Below are 17,701 nucleotides of genomic sequence, written 5' to 3'. Positions count from 1 at the left end.
CTCTATTATCACTTTGTCCTGTAGACACAGAATGTCTTACTTAGCTCTGTGTTCTAAAATCCTAAACTCCATGAGGATCCCTACAAATTTTCTGAAGAATTTTTAATCCTCATTGAAGCTCACCAACGTGGTGACTGACTTACTATCAGTTTATTCCCATGATTCTGGCCCAGTGGAGGCCTAATGATGGCTAGATCAGACATAATGGTGAGACCCAAGGGCAGGTTGGCCTTAAATATTGGTAAAACAGCTACCAAGCTGTTGGAAGACTTTTGGAGCCATAGTAAAAATTCCTAAAGATTACCCCTAAAGGAGAACTATTAATTAATAGAGATCCAATTTTTAATTGACAATGGAGTCATCGTGTCTGCTTTTAACCCCATCTGTTTACAAAAGTCCTCCCCCAACCCCCCACCGAAACCCTCAACAGAACAAACACTGATCCATTCCCAACCTGTTCTGATATCTCTTGGTCCTATTGAAGATTTACACTCTTTTTCACTCAGTTCCGTATCCCTATCAATCTATCAGGAAGGGATCTTTTATCCAGATGGAACTGCGATTTATAATTTAATGAAAAATGCCTGGCATCTCTAAGTGAACAGGGAAAGGCTCTGACGATATTCAGGAAGAAGCCATTTGTTATAGGCAAGCATTGTCATGCCTCTCCAAAATTCCACTCAGCCTAGTTCTCTCCCTTCTGAAATCTTTCCCCTCATTCCTAAAATCCTATGGGCTATCATACCCACAGATATAGATCAGGTGCTGTCAACTGAGCCAATGAGAATTTAAATAGATTTATCTAAACCTGCCCAAATTCCACCCATACCCACTCAAATGAGGAGCAAAAGAAGGACTAGCTCTCATTATACACGATTTCCTTTCTAAAGGTTTAACCATCCCTTGTTCTAGCCCTGTTCTCCCAGTTCAATGAAACAAGTAACAGGGGCTGGAGATCTGTTCAAGATTTCCATGTAATGAACTGTATTTATTATTCCCAGATTCCCAGTACTCCCTAATCCTCAGTTTGACTTTCCAATGTCCTTTTCAGATGCAACCCATTTTACAGTTGGAATTTTTGCAATGCCTCTTTCAATATTCCCGTGCATTCTGAAAGTCAATACTTTCTTTTACCTGGGAAAATTAGCAATTTACCTGGAATTTAATGCCCCAAAGATTTACTGAGTCTTCTACCTATTTTTCTCAGATTCTTCATGAGGATTTTCAGTCTTTAAAGTTTACCCAAAAAAATCCAAATTGCTGCAATATATTGATGATTTACTAGTTTCTCAACCTCCCAGTAGGCCTATCTTGACGACAGTGTAGATTTAATAAAACTTCTGGCTGCTAGTGGACATAAGGTTTCCACAGAACAATAACAATTTGCTCAGCCTTCTGTGAAATACTTGGGCCATCTAACTTCTGCAGAAGGCATCTCTATTAATTCTAAACAGAAGGAAGCTGTACCCCAAACAAAGAACCAGCTAGGGGAGTTTCTAAGACTCTGGCTAATGCTGAGCCTGATTCCCATTTTTTCTTTGTTGGCTCAACCTTTATACAAAAAAAAAAAAAAAGAGCCAGACTCATTCTAAATTGCATCAGAAAATCAAGAGGCTATAGTTCAATTAAAAAGGGGTTTTAATGAACAAACCCATTCTAGGTTTTCCTAATTACCATCCAGATTTTTCCTTATTTGCATGCATATATGAATTAACTAAAAATGTTTAAGCATACGAACTCAAAACTATGAAGGTCAACAAAGACCTGTAGGTTAGACCTGTAGCCAGGGGATACCCTCCCTGCCTCTGGTTGTGCCTACTACTACCAAACTAGTGGAAACTAGAGCAAATGTGATGCTGGGAAACTTTTTCGATGTCTATGTGACCCATGCTGTGTCTGCCTTACTTAATTCCGCTAGCAGGCTCATCTCCTATGAAGTTCTCCTCCTGCATCCCTGGGTCTGTTTAAATACAGCTAGTCTTCTCCCACAAGTAATAAGAACAATGAAATATTGTTGTATAGATTTGACCGGACAACTTCTAGCTCCTCAGAAAGATTTAAAAGAGACTCCTTTAACTAGTCCTGATTTAGTTTTGTTTGTAAAGGTTTCCTATTTAAAATCTATCCCTACTAGTTTTCTCTATCAAATCACTTATGCTGTTACAATATTTACTGAAGCTCTTGAAAGTTAGGTTCTCCTTGAAACTATTTCAGCCCAACAAGCCAAATTAATTGCCCTCATTAGAGCTTGTAGAATTGCTTCAGAAAATCTGTTAATAATTTTATAGGCAGTAGATAGTGTTTTGGAATTCTACAAGATTTTAGTATGTTATGGAAACAAAGAGGATTTTTAACCCCTTCCAGAAATGCTATTTAAAAAAAGGATTTTAGTAGCAGATCTTCTAGACCCTCTGAAACTGCCATGATAAAAATACAAACTCACTAATCAAAAGGAGTAACCCAAATTGAAGAAATTAAAGGAAATCATTACTGATATAGCAGCCAAACAAGCTGGCTCTCAATCTATTTCTGCACTTACGATAAATAAAGGTCCCCAAGTTTGAGTCCTGGTGTGGTGCCACAGGGCCACAAGATAAGCACTTGACATCAAGGTTGGTTTGAAGTCCAAGCTTGGTGGTTCAAACTCCACTAGCTGCTCCTCGGAAACCCTACGCAGGGTCACTATGAGTCAGAACCAACTTGATAGCACTTAACAACAACAAGTTTGTCTACTGATAACTCTTGCTTCCAAGAATTAACTTTTGAAACCTTTTGAAACAACAATAATTAACCCAAACATATGAACTTAAGGCATGGAGAAAGGCAGCCTGTTGCCAAGATCCTGCCACTACACTGTAGACTGAGTCTAACAAGAAAACCGTCGAGAGACTTCTGGCAACCTGGAGGACTAGGCAGATGCACTACACAGACCCTCTACAACAAAGATATGAGAGATCAAATGAAACAGGCACAGATGAAAATTCGGCAACCCAGAACTTCAGAGAAAAGGTTACAGAATTGGATGGTTATAAAGTGCTTGATTGGATGAGAAGCTGAGCAGGGACGGCAAGAGAAGGAGACTGGTAAATGGACAGCCAGACATGGCACAACCATCTTGTGAGCAACACAGAAGGTAGCCTGGCAGAGCAGATTCACACAGGCAACAGGAAAGGTGTGCTTCTTCCTTTTCTCCCATGCTCCTTTGGTGACCAGAGTGGGGTGGTTAGCTCCCACCCTCATCCATCCCCAGTGCAGACCCTGCTCTCCAGGAGTTTGAAGCCATGTGGTTGGGAGGCACGCCAGTGTGAACCTTATTTTTCTCTTCTACAACTCCATTTCTCTGTCTCACTTTCGTCATTATATTCTTTTTTGCTGGTTGCTGCCTGTTTTGATTTCTTTTTTCTCTTTATTATCTTCTCTTTTCATTGTTGGTTCCTCATTTGTGTAGTCTGTTTTATTTTCTTGTGTGTGTGTGGTGGGGGATGAGGGGTTCGCTTTCCCACTCAACAGGAGACAGTAACCATGCCCACACAGCTCAGTCACAACTGTAACCTCTATAACTACACCCACTGGGCAAGAGTCAATGCCAATTCCTATACCACTAGATCAACAATAGACAGCAGCTAAAACACACCAAACCCACCCTAAACTGAGGTGCACAAATGGTGAATGAGAACAGTGTGCATGTTTCCATTCTCTAACTATACCTACAGGAGATGGTGAGAGCTGAAGAAAAAATCAGCATACAATCATCAATTAAATACTTATATGAAAATCCCAAAATGCCCTGAAGACAACTGACAATTTTAGTTTACACGAAGAAACAAGAGAGAATGGCTCACACAAGATGCAGGGCCAGAAAATGTTTCTGAGGAAGAAAAGGTAATATAATTAACTAAGAAAGAATTCAAAAGAATGATATTTAGGTACCTTTAAAGGATTAGTAGAAAGATCAAGGAAAGCAAGGAGAACATAGAAAAAACTTTAGAATAATTCAGGAAAACACTGCAAGAACAAACAGAAAAAATAAATACAAAATTTGAAACAATACAAAACCTTCAATTAGAAATCCAGAAGATTTCAGAAATGGACAATTGAAAGGGCAAAGGAGTAGATTTGAAGCAATGGAAGCCTGAATTAGTGAGTTTGAAGATAAATCTCTCAATACTAGTATGCTAGAAAACAATCAGAAAAAAGAATGAAAAATCCAAAGAAAGTCTAAGAGGAACAACTTATGGGGATCAGAATTCCAGAACAGGAAAAGACAATAAAATTCACAGAGAATGAAAACTAGATATTATCAATCTTCTTAAGGCAATGAATGGTTGGGCCTAGGGGCTCAGTACTACAGTCTCAGGGGACACCATGGCCAATTGGCACAACATAGTCCACAAAGATAATTAATGTTCTACATCCTACTTTGGTGAGCAGCTCATAGTTCATAGTGGCTGTCTAAAGTACAGCTATTGGTCTTTCCATGTGGGAAAGAATGAAGAGAATTGAAGATGCTTTGGAACCAACTTGTCCAATGGACTAATGGAACACGTGAACATCAGCCGTCACAATCCTGAGAACAGAAGAATATGGTGGTGCCCAGCTACCACTACCAACTGCTCTGAATGGAATCACATCATGAGGTCCTGGATAGAATGGCATAATGTGTAGAACAAAACTCAAAATGATTAAAAACAACAACAACAAAAACCAGATTGTGCTTACTGGCTTACTGATCAGAAAGATATTGGAGGAACCTTAGATTGTGGTCCTAGACCACCCTTCAGGTCTGGAAAGGTACATACCATCTTTCAGCCAAGCAACAGACAGGTATATAGGGGGAACAACACTAGTAATTATGCTCACCATGAATGAGGGAATGGTCAATCATTCAGAACCAAAGGGGCAGCATGTACCTAAGGACAATGATGAGAAGGGATGGGAAAGTGGGTAACTCTTATTCCATGGAGGGGAATGCAATCATTGAGATGAAACAGAGCATATTATTTGTTGAATGCAAAACTGATGATCTTATCTGTAAACCTTCACTCAATTCATAATAAAAAGTATTAAAAAAAAATCAAATAATTACAGAGAAAATTGTTGAGAGTTATTAGAAGAAAACTTCCCTAACATCATGAAAGAGGAGAAGATAAGCCTACAAGAAGCTGGATGAACCCCAAACAGTATAGATCCCAAAAGAAAATCACCAAGACATATCATAATCAATCTTTCCAAAACCAAAGGCAAGGAAGAATCCTGAGAGTACCTTGGGAAAACCGAAGTTACCTACCAAAGAGAACCATAAGACTAAGCTCTGATTTCTCAGGCAAGGCAGCAATGGGATGACATATACAAAACTCTGAAAGAAAATAAAAAATTGCCAACCAAGAATTAATTATATACCCAGCAAAACTGTCCCTCAAATACAACAGCAAGATTAGGATATTTTCTAATAAACAGAAAGTCAAGTTATTGGTAATGACCAGATGGCATTTACAAAAAATTCTAATTCTACTGAGAACCAACAACAGCAGACAACAACCTGAGATTCCCCCCATGACACCACCACCCAGAACTCAATCCAGATATAGAAGTATTTAAAGTAAAACAAACCTCCAAGTCTGAAAATAGAGAGCCAGAGATTCCAATTTATAATGAAGTCAACCACAAAGCAAACGATGGAATAGTGTACCTACAGGACTTCCAAATGGCAAGGAAGTCAAGTAGATTTCAAGATGAAACAGAATGTGTTAAATAGGGAAAATCTAATAATTACAGGGTAACTTGTAATTTACCTTGAAAAGAAAACCCTCAAACAAAATGAGTGCAGTGCAGAAGATTGCGTGGAACAAAGACACTAGCAGAACCATAAACCAACAACAAAATCCCACCAAAAACACAGAGCGAGATGACAGCAATTGACTCATACCTATCGATAATTACACAATATAAATGGACTAAGTGCACCAGTCAAGAGACAGAGCAGAAAGGATAAGAGAACAGGATCCTTCAATAAGTGCTCTACAAGAGACACGTCAAAAAGATGGAGGCAACCTAAATGTCCATCAATAAAGAATTAAACCAACTTTGGTACATACACACAATGGAATGCTACACAACACTGAAGAATAATCATGAATCTGTGAAACATCTCATAACATGGATGAACCTGGAGGACATTATACTGAGTGAAATTAGTTAATCACAAAAGACAAATATTGTTGAGACCAATGTTTTAAAAAGTTAAGTAAAGGTTTTCTTAATAAATGAAACAATCTATGATGGTTATAGCGGAGAGGGGGAAGGAAAATCATTGATGTGCTATAGGTAGACACTTTAACATGGGTGACAGGGAAGGTTAGCGGAGGGACTATGAAGGTAATGGAAGACACAGCGGGGGAATGCAATAGAGGTAAATACTGCTAATTGTTGGAATATAGGGGATTGCAATCATTGTAATGAAGCAAAGTATACAAGTTGCTCAATGTAAAACTGATGATCTGTTCTGTAAATCTTCACCCAATTCATGATAAGAAGTTAAAAGAAAACTGTCTTACCCAATTTCCTGTATGGCCCTATGACGTAAGTCTTATATGAAGGTTCCCACAGGAGATGGGATAAAATGACCGAAACCTTTAAAACAACATTTGTGGGAAGGTTTTTTTCAGGGCTGCCCAAAACGTTGCCACCCATTACCCTATTTGTTCTGGCTACAATCCCAGAAAATATTTTAAAGGTCCTATCTGGGCAATGCCCTTTACCGTCGGGCTTATGCTTGAATGGCAGCTAGAGTTTCACCATCAAATGGTTATAAATATGTATTAGTAATGATTTCTCGTTTTTCATTTTGGCCTTCCCTGACACTGTGCAGTCTCTGTAGCACAGAAATTTCTTGAAAACATCATACCTACAGGTTGTGGCTATTAAGTGCTGTCATGTCAGTTCTGACTCATAGCCCCCCTTGCATAGGGTTTCCTTAAGAGTGGCTGTGGGTTTGAACCGCCAACCTTGTGACCCAGTGCCTTATCCTGCAGCACCACACTAGGAGCTCCAAAAACTCTTTGTAATGATTGGGGAACTCATATCACCAGTCCAGTCATCTACAAACTGTGTTGAGTGTTCACCATTTATCAAAGGCTACGTTGTTCCTGGAGTCCTGGTGTGGTATTGTGGGTTAATGCGTCACACTGCAAAGTGCTCCTTGGAAACCCTATACAGGGTCACTATGGGTTGGAATCGACTTGAAGGCACTTAACAACAACAACATTGTCCCTGTCACCCTCAGTCTTCTGGTCTACTAGAGAGAACTAGTGGAATCATAAAGAGTCAAATAGCAAAACTTTATGAAACTTTAAACTTATCGTAGGCTAAGGTCCTTTCTCAGTTCTGTTATATCTGAGGTCCACACCCTTTGGATCTAAAAAACTTAAGTCCTATAAAATAACTGTTGTTGTTGTGAAATGCCATCAAGTCGGTTCTGACTCATAGTAACCCTGTATAGGGTTTTGGAGGAGCAACTGGTGGGTCTGAACTGCCAGTCTTGTAGTTGGTAGTCCAGTGCTGATCCAACAGCACCACACCAGGACTCCATGAAATAATTAGGGTATAATAATAGTGGAGTCCTCCTGGTGTGGACTGGACTGTGAACCGCGAGGTCAGCAGTTCAAACCCACCAGCTGTTCCTTGAAAACTCTATATAGGGTTGCTATGAGTCAGAACAGCACTTAACAACAGTAAAATAACAATAGGGAAGGCTCAGGTCCTTTCTTACGTTGCCTAGACTGACCCTAACATTGTTCAACCAGAGTTACTACAGTACTGGCAGGCTTTAATCCAGGATTCTAAAGAGTATCTCTCATAGGTTCGAGAATATTTTGACAGACAGAAGCTAGACTCTGGAAGTCTTTCTAGTCTGCCAGGAGAATACATATTCTGGCAGAGATAACAAATCAAAGACTTTATTAGAACATTATTAGAACATTATTTCATCAATCCATGTGCAAACAAATTGGAATAAAATGTTAGATCCATTTGTTATAGTTAAAACAGCCTAAGACTCCCTTTTGGACTAGTCAACCCCCCAGAGAACTGGTTACATTTAAGCACTCTGTGGCCAGAAGCAGACAACATCTGAGGCAGACAGTTGACCCAAGACTCTGGACCAGGCTGAAAATTCACCTCCTGATATTTTTTTTCTTTTTATCTTTGTTACAGTTCTGCCTCTGCTAATGTTTTCCTAGATTGAGCAGATGTTTACGCTCACCATTTAAAAAGGTCCCCTCTCAACCTCAAGTCAGTCTGGCCTTACTTTTGATCTGGATACAAGAACAATGGAGAAATAGTTAATTACTATAGGAAATCACTGTTACTAGATTTTTCATTGATAAATGGCCTCTTTTCAGATCTGAATGAAACAAACTCAGGCCATACTTTTACCTTTAGTATTAACACAAACTGTACTTTACTAAATAAAATCACCCAAGAAAAGCTAGCTAGAGAACCTTCCAAATCCACAAACCATACTCTCTGTATTGTGGGTCTGTATCAAAAACAGTGGGACAGATTCTCCTGGTTAACCCCCTAGAGAGGCTAAATCAGGTTGCTTCTCTGCTGAGAACAATCTAACCACACCTAGTCATCACTAGACCTATGGGACCTTATAAGCTATCAATTAGTTCACCCCCACTGGCTATGACACTCAAGTACCTATTGTTGTTGTTATTAAGTGCCATCAAGTTAGTTCTGACTCACAATGACCCTGTATAAGGTTTCCAAGAAGTAGCTGGTGGGTTTCCCAGGAATGGCTAGCTCACCCTACAGAACTACACTAGGATTCCCAGGTATCCCTTCGGTAGCCTCTGTAGTGCTATAGGATCAGCACTAGACTGCTAACCACAAGGTTGGTGGCTCACATTCGTCAGTCACTCCTTGGAAACCCAATATAGTCTGCTATGAATCCGAACTGACTAGGCAGCACTTACGGCAACAATGGTACCTTTTGGCTCTCTATAGCCCTTATTGTTTCAATTTCTATGATTTGAGTTACAAAATGCTGCTATGCTTCAGTGCACTGTATTCAGGAAATGCTCTATTTCAAACCATCTGGTCCTTCACATAAAATCACAGTTTCCCAGGCCTTCACCAATGACCAACATGTTGTTTAATTACCTCCCTTTTGTCTCCCTGGGCATATTTCATCTTAAACTCTGTCATTCTGTCCTGACTGAGAAACTTTCCTTAAATATGGCCTTAACTGTCAAGATAGTTCCATAAAACCTACTCACCCTGAAGATGAGGCCTATTAGCTGGGCAAGGTGAAGAAAACATTTTTTTATTAACTAAGCCTCCTTAAGGAAACAGACAAAGTCCTTGCAGAAGAAAAGCTACTATGCTGTGATCAGCACCCCTAGATCAAAAGGGAGAAATATGCAGATGAAAACTTTCACACATGGAGACACTCATCTCAAGGAAGGAATGGCAGGATCAGTATGTATTCCCAAGAAGCCAAAGGTCAGGATGTAAACAATTTGTTCCTATAAAGAATGTGTATAACCGAATCTACAGGTACCACTCACCAATGGGAAAAATCATCCCCTACTCCTCCACCCCAAGGAGCTCTGGTAACGTAGTGGTTACGAATCGGGCTGCGAACCTTAAGGTCAGCGGTTTGAAACTACCAGCCGCTCAGCGGGAGAAAGATGAGGCTTTCTACTCCTGTAAAGATTTACACCCTCGGAAACCCTGTACAGGGTCGCTATGGGTCGGACCCAACTCAATGGGCACTTAACAACAACAACAACTCCCCCACCCCAAGTCAAATGGTCCACCTTTACATTTCAAAGGACCCACAAAGCTGGAGCTGCATCAATCATTACCCCCCTACTTTTCTTTTGTTCTCTACATTTAAAAACCTCTAGCTCTACAGAGTTGTAAGTGCTTTATATTTTTTACTTAGATCTGCCCAGCTTAAGCTGTATTGTTGTTGTTGTTAATTGACATCTAGTTCATAATGACCCAGTATAGGGTTTCTGAGGAGCACTTGGTGGGTTTGAACTGCTGACCCTATGCTATGGTTCAAACTGACCTTGAGGTCTAGTGCATCAAGTTGTATTGCTAAGTGCTGTCGAATTGGTTCCGACTCATAGTGACCCTATACAGGGTTTCTGAGGTGCGACTGGTGAGCTTGAACCACCGACCTTGCAGATCAAACTGACTTTGTAGTCCAGTGCATGAACCTGCAGTACCACACCAGGACTCCTCAAGCTGTATTAGTCCGCAGTAAAATGACTTTTTCTTTCACTCCTAACAGAGTACGCAATTTCCTTTTTTGACACCTGTCTGAGGCTCAGTACCCTAAAAAAGAATATAAATAATTGTTCCTCATGGGCTGTTGTGGGTTACATCCAGTAAAGCTTGTGCACCACGTTTGGTTTATAATCCATGCTCATAAACCACAGTCGTGACGTTCATTATTTTAATTATGGGGTCTGCCCATTAAAAGCATTTCTAAGCCTCCCCTCGGAAACAACAGGGAGTGATCAAAACGCAACTCAAAGCAAAAACTCCCCTGAAATGTCAACCTCCAAATTACAGAGAAGACGTAAAGCTGACTTCTGGCTTTGATTAAAACTTGAATACTTTGTTCACTTTGGTTAAAAAAAAAAAATAATAATTAGAGAATGAATTATGACATACAGGACAAAAAATGAAGTAGAAAAATGAGAAATGTCAAAACAGCGCGCCAGTAGCTTAGAGAATATCTATCTTAATTCTGCCTGCTCTGCTGTGAGTTAGAGCAGAGATCTCTCTCAGGGATGCCCGCCCCACCTGCTCCCACCATCTCCAGTCCTACCGGGTCTTCAGCCCAGAGGCCGGCCTGGGTGAAGGGCCTGTCCTGGTCATCGTCCTCGCCATTGGCTGTGCTGGGTCTCCTCAGGGCCTCGTCATACTGCAGGCTGCAGACACTCTCCACATCCACGTCAAATGTCTCATCAGAACAGAAGATGGCCTCAAGAATGTCATCATCGGTTGTGAACAAGATTGTGTCCCCAAAGTGCTCTGGGGCTGAAAGAGTTACCAGGGAGGCAGAGAGTCAACTCACCCCAAAGCCCAGTGATTTTTAAGTAAAGAACATAAATCCATTAACCTTTGTGCAATAAAATCTTGAACCATACACAGTTCTTAATTTGTAAGTCTTATTATTCTACACGTATCTGCAAATGGAATTCAGGGACTACAAGAACCATGTCAGTTTAATGAAGGGACCTAATCTAATTAGAATCATTGTGATCAGTCATCAAGCAGGTGACATTTCTTAGATGTGAATGAGCCAGCATAGCAGATGTGGATGGTGCTCCTGCCTGCCCAGCTCCCGGCTCGTCCCTTTCATGGAGGTCTGGCCTGGAGGGCTCTGGGTAGCCTGATGCCGATGCCTAACTGGCTGTGGGGTTACAGAGACCCTGTTTCTGTGGATCAGGCTGAATGGAGCTTCCCTGCAGCCATATCCTTGCATGGCCTCTCCCCATTCCATTTCCCAAACCTCTCCTGAGTGCTCCCTCAAAGGTCCCTAACTGAGGGTGTAAACGGGTGTCAGAGTGTCAAGCAGGGCTTAGGGAGCAATCTGACAGACAGACCGTACCTCCTGTCAGAGTTCCGGAGGCCTTGGCGATTTCTCCCATAAAGATGCATTGTGCGTCTAAGAGCATCATGATGTCTTTCACACCGCGGAAGGAATGGATCCGTGATTTATTGTAATTCCAAATCCTGATCAGGGCCACTTGGCAGGGGTATGTGAAGTCGATGGTAATGGAGTGGGGCTTGCCTGGTGTGAAGGGCGCCAGCCAGACGTGCATGTCGTCTTGAGTCCTGTTCACCCCATCCATGAGGTTGGCGACCACACGGGGGTCTTTTCCATATGCTGGTAAAATGTTGATGTCAGGGGGGTCTGCTTGAATGCTCAGAATCTGCACTGGTTCGCCCGTGGAACTGAATATTTCTATTCCATTAAGGCCAACGTAGTGTCGGTCCCCCCACGTTGACTTGATATCGATGACCAAGTGCTGTCCATAGGGCAGGACGGGGATTTTAAAGTCGCTGTCATTGTCTGTCTCTAAAGGACAGCCATCCTGGGCCTGCAGCGGCTCTGGCATTCCCCCCTTGCCAGAGGGCGGCAGCTCACTCTGCCGGCTACCTTTCTGCTGCTGCAGGAACTCATCTAGGATGTCCCCCTGGAACTCTGTATTGGAGATGCGCCCCCGATGAGAGAGGTCGAAGGCGCTGAGGGAGTTCCACGACTCGTACAGCATGTGCTCCTGCTTGCTGCGCCACCAGGACCGCGGCAGCATCTGAGTGGACAAGGCATTTTCTGGAAAAAAGTACATAGGAAGGCCACATATGGAAGAATGCTAAATACAAAAACTCCCAGATGTGCAGCTTTGTTGTTGTTAACTGCCATCGAGTCAGATCTGACTCAAGGAGTAGCTGTTAGGTTTGAACCACCAATTTTGTGGTTAGCAGTTCAGTGCTTATCTTACAGAGCCACACCAGGACTCCTATTCATCTAGATTCAACACATTCTAGAGTATGGGGGACAAGCAATGATGTGCTCAGAGGGATTGTTCTGAGTGGTGAGTAGATCTTTGTAACTTTCTCTTCTCAGTTCCCTAGATGGAGTTCATACTGTTTTATCCTCAGGAAAACATGCTATTAAACAAGGCAAATGGCCCAGGTGTAATTACAAGGTAAAGATATGGAATGAATTATGTCTTGGAAAATGTATATTGAAACAATGTATTGAAATCCTGGGCCCTGTGGTTATTGTGCTGGACCGCAAGGCCATTTTAACTGCAAGGTTGGTGGTTCAAGCTCATCAGCTGCTCCTCGGAAACCCTACACAGGGTTGCTATGGGTGTGAACTGACTCAACGGCACTTAACAACAACACAACATACCTTAAATGGAGTCCTGGTGTGATGCTGTGGGTTAATGTGCTGGACTGCAAAGTTGGTTTGAACCACAAGGTCGATAGTTCAAGCTCACCGGTTGTTCTTTGGAACCCTTTTCCGGGTTCCTTTTGGTTGGGACTTGGTTCACGGGCCGTTACCACCACCAACTTCCTTTAATTGGGTTCTTGTTTTCCCCTTTTCGGTTAGGCCTTGGCCCCGGGTTTTGGTTTGAACCACAAGGTCAGCAGTTCAAACTCACCAGTCACTCCTCAGATACACTGTACATATTGCTATGAGTTGGAACCAAGTCAATGGCACTTAAAAACAATATGGCCCTGTTTGGAAATGATGTTTTCTTTGTTCTGCTAATTAGGGCATACCACACTAGAGTAGGTTCTAAGTCTAATCACTCTGAGTGATCAAAAGAGCAGATGGACACAGAGACACACAGAGGGAAGACACACCACGTGATCACGTACCAGCCAAAAAACCAGGAGCGACAGGGGCTACCAACAAGGCAGGAATCAATATGACCTCTCTTAGCCTCCAGAACCGTGAGAAAATACGGAGCTCTGTTGGGCTGCTAACCACAAGGTCGGTGGTTCACACCCACCAGTCGCTCCAAGGGAAAAAGAGGAGGCTGTCTGCTGCCCTCAAGATTTAGTCTCAGAAAGAAACCCAGTGTCGGGTTCTACGATCAGAACTCGATGGCTGTGAGCTCTTTAAAGCTTGTGGTATTTGTGCTACAGCAGTCTTAGGCCATGAACTCACGTCTCCTTGTGGCTAAAACAAGCTCCTAGGTTGCCAGTCCATGTCCTGATCAGCTAGAGAATGGGGCCAGTTGGGCAGAGGGGCAGCGCTGAAAGGCTGCTCTCCTCCGGGGTACAGTAAGCTGTGGCCTGTCCTCACAACTGTGCCATGGCTAACTGCCATCTTAGGGGTGTCACTGTGGAAAAACAGCAGCTGAGAATACAGGCATTGTGTTTTTGCTCCTTTCATATTGCGCTGTGCCCTGCACTCCATTTTCTGCCTGTCTGCTAGGGGGCCGGGCTCCATCAATTATCCCCTCTCTCCCAGAATCTTCAATCATTCTTCCCCACTGGCACCGTCCCTTCTCTGCCTGCAGACATGCATAAATCTCTCCTACCTAAAAGAAAAGAACGGAAAAAAAGAAAGCCAAGCTGATCTTGCGGGCTCTGCCAGCCACCGTCCTATTTTCTTCCTTCCTTTCTCTGTAGACATATTTCCCCTTTACCACCACTGCCCACTCCCCAAGCCCTGCAACCTGACTCCTGACTGCCCACCCAGACATCACTTCCCCTTCTCCTGGGGATGCACCCCAAACTCAAGCTATCTAAGCTGTGTGAATGCTAACAGCATCCCTCAAGCTGGGCCCATGAAAGGAGCCATGGGGAGAGGGGAGGCTAAGCTGGTGGGATGTAGATCTGAGCTACCAGTAGCCAGAGTCTGCCTGAGAATGCATCTAACACAGGGAACATAAGCTGACGATGGAGAGAGAGTCCGTGATGCTGTTGGAGCCTCTGGATCCAGCCATGCCTGAAGCAAACCTCTGGTGGCCTTCTGTCCCTTACATTCATATGACTCCGACAATTACCACAATCATCCACTGAAATGGATTTCTCCAAGTGGCCAATGACTTCCCAGGCAGACCTGTCCACTTGACATATCCTCCATTGGCTTTGGCGCTATCATACCTTCCGGTTCTCTACCTCCCCTGTTGACAGTCCTTTCTCTTTCTACGACCCTTGGCCCCTCCTGTCTATACCTAAGTCTGGGCACATTCCAAAGCATGAATTCAAGCCCCTCGGATTCTTTCCTGACACCACACAACTCCCAGGCAGGCGATGCTCAGTGCTACCCCTCAGGTCCACCCTGGCTCTGCCCCCAGGCTCCATCTTGTACTGCCAACAGTGTCTTGGACACGTCCACCTGGATGCGCCTGTCACTTCAAACTCCATGTGTCAAACAAGTTTGTCATCAAGTCTTCCGATTGATAAGATTTCTACTAAAATGAGAATGATAACATCAGACTCCTTACCGTGCAGACAAGGCCCTGAATGTGGCCCAGCTCATTGCTTAACCTGCTGCAGACACAGAGGCCTGTCGCTCCAGGGACACACCAACCCTCTGCTTGCCTCAGGGCCCTGACTGTACCTGCTGCCAGGAACGCTGTCTCTCCAGTCCCCCACTTCGCTGACTACTTGTCATCATCTCCCTGGAATAGCGTCTTTGGTCTTTGAAGTTCTGCCCCACAATCCCCATGGCTCCATCACAATACCCTGGTTTATTGTCTACTTCCCAGCAGGAAGGGAAGTACCAGAGAACAGAGACCTCATTGTCCTGGTCCCTGCTTCCTCTGGTGCCAACCCCCTCCCTCGGTTCCAGGGAGGCTGAGGGCTCTCCCCTCCACCACAGGTCAGCTCTCCAGCACCCATGCTATTCCTCTGCTCCCCATTTTTCCTGCCATTAAAAGAGGTGCCCGCTGTTTCTCCCAGTCCTGCGGCCTGACATCTGGCAGAAAGAACTCCCCATATGGACTGTCATGGCTTCAGTCATGAAATGAATGGCCAGTTGGGTTACAAGTGCACCAAGGAGACAGCGCTGGCTGCTGTGTGTCAGGGCCTCTCCTGCACCTCTCTAGCTGGGTGTGCAAGGAGTCAAGGCCTTACCTCTCACATGTTGCACACTCTGGATTTTAAAAGTGCACACTTGCCCCTGGACCAACTGGACGTGGCAGCAAGCCTACGGCCCATTTCTCTGACAGCAGGAAAACACACTACTCACTGCTCCTTGGGAGTTGGGGGTGCAGTAGGGATCAGCCATTGGCTCTGATTTTGTCATGATTTCTATCCACAAATGGGAACAAACAAGTTGCTGCTTCAGCATATGGTCAGTGTAAATCTAGGCGGGACCACGAGTTACTGTTGTTGTTGTTAAGTGCCATCGAGTCAGTTCCAACCCATAGCAACCCTGTATAGGGTTTCCAAGGAGCAGCTGATGAGCTTGAACTGCGAACCTTGCAGTTCAAATGGCTTTGCAGTCTGGCACATTAACCCACAGCGCCACACCAGGACTTATTAAAGGATGGGATTAAAGATTCAAAATATTCCTTGGTTGAGACAAATATACACTACTTCTCTGAGTAGCGTCCTGCTCTCCGCTCTTCTCCCTTGATGTTCCCAGGGACCTCCGCTCCTAGACTGAAAAGTTAATCACTCCCCTCCTTGCTACAAAATTTACATTTCCAACCCTCACAATCAGTCCTGATGACAATTATTCACTATTGTATCACAAGAGACCTATCCGCATTTCCTTTCATCAGTCCCACCTAGACAGATTGGCTACTACTCAGTGGAGATTATACCTTCCTCCATGACCTCAGTATTTAGATTCCTTCTTGAAAGCTTGTAAGCCAGTCACTTCTTGCCTTTGAAGCCATCCCCTCATTTTGGGTAGCCAATGTTTGGACATTGCCCATCCCTGTCTACTTTGTGTATAGAGGGGGTGGAAATGATCCTTGTTGCAAAGATCTGTTCCCTCTTTTGAGCTACTGCATCCATAGGTGGTCAAGTTCATCAAATTGTATTGTTGTTGTTAAGTACTGTGGATTCAGTTCCGACCCATTGTGACCCTGCAAAGGGGTTCTGAGGCTGTAAATCTTTACAGGAGCAGAATGCCTCATCTTTCTCCCGTGGAACCACTGGTAGTTTCGAACTGTTGACCTTATGGTTGGCAGCCCGACACATAACCACTATGCTACCAGAGCTCCTATTGTATGGTAGTCTGTACATTCGCTGAATTAGTGCCCTCACATTTGTCCCTATTTTTTCATTGATGGCCTTCATAATTCTGGGATTCACATTTAGGTCTTTATTCCATGTTGAGTTGGTTTTTGTATATGGCGTGAGGTGAAGGTCTTGTTTCAGTCTTTTGCATATCACTTTCTAGTTCTGCAAGCATCTGTTGAAGAGACTATCACCTCCCCATGTGATACATTTAGGTGTTTTGTCAAAAATCAGTTGGCTGTATGTAGATGGATTAATTTCTGGATTCTCGATTCTGTTCCATTGATCTATATGTCTTTCGTTGTACCAGTACCAAGCTGTTTTGACCACTGTAGCCATGTAGTAAATTTTGAAGTTGAGGAGTGTGAGGTTTCTAACTTTATTCTTCTTCTTAAGCAGTGCTTTGCTTATCCTGGGTCTCTTCATTTCCATATAAAGTTTGTAATTGTTTTTCCATCTTTGGTTGGCTTTTGTAAATGGTATTGCTTTCCTAAGGTCCTTTTCAATGCTGTCGTTTTTGTATAGAGGAATCCAACTGATTTTTGTATGTTGACCTTATACCCTGCCACTTTACTGAATCTTCCAAATGAGGTTTAGTAGCTTTTTTACTGAGTCCTTTGGGGTTTTCTATGTATAGGATCATATCGTCTGCAAATAGAGTTTCACTTTCTCTTTGCCAATTTGGATGCCTTTAATTTCCCTATCTTGCCATATAGCTCTGGCTAAGACTTCCAAAACAATATTGAATAGAAGTGATGACAAAGGGCTTCCTTATCTGGTTCCTGTTCGTAGAGGGAAGGCTTTCCGTTTCTCTCCATTAAGAGTAATGTAGGCTGTTGGTTTTGTATATATGCTCTTGATTACGCTGAGGAATTTCCCTTCAATTCCTACTTTGTTGAGTGTTTTTATCAGGAATGGATGTTGGATTTTGTCAAATGCCTTTTCTGCATCAATC

At 43.1% G+C, this 17,701-nt stretch overlaps 1 protein-coding gene across 1 annotated transcript in view; it reads right to left on the bottom strand.

Moving 5' to 3' along the window:
* Positions 1-17,701, bottom strand: part of KIAA0556 (KIAA0556 ortholog) — a 255,125-nt gene that overhangs the window by 18,526 nt on the left and 218,898 nt on the right. Inside the window, exons 16-17 of the mRNA XM_006859897.1 lie at positions 11,636-12,361; positions 10,850-11,061 (exon numbers count right to left, since the gene is read on the bottom strand). Of these exons, the coding sequence (XP_006859959.1) occupies positions 10,850-11,061; positions 11,636-12,361 (938 nt within the window). The remainder of the gene's footprint in view (positions 1-10,849; positions 11,062-11,635; positions 12,362-17,701) is intronic.

This window comes from Chrysochloris asiatica, unplaced genomic scaffold, assembly GCF_000296735.1.
Source record: "Chrysochloris asiatica unplaced genomic scaffold, ChrAsi1.0 scaffold00034, whole genome shotgun sequence".
Taxonomy (NCBI): domain Eukaryota; kingdom Metazoa; phylum Chordata; class Mammalia; order Afrosoricida; family Chrysochloridae; genus Chrysochloris; species Chrysochloris asiatica.
The sequence above is the reverse complement of the archived record's forward strand: the minus strand, read 5'-3'. Positions and strand labels throughout refer to the sequence as shown.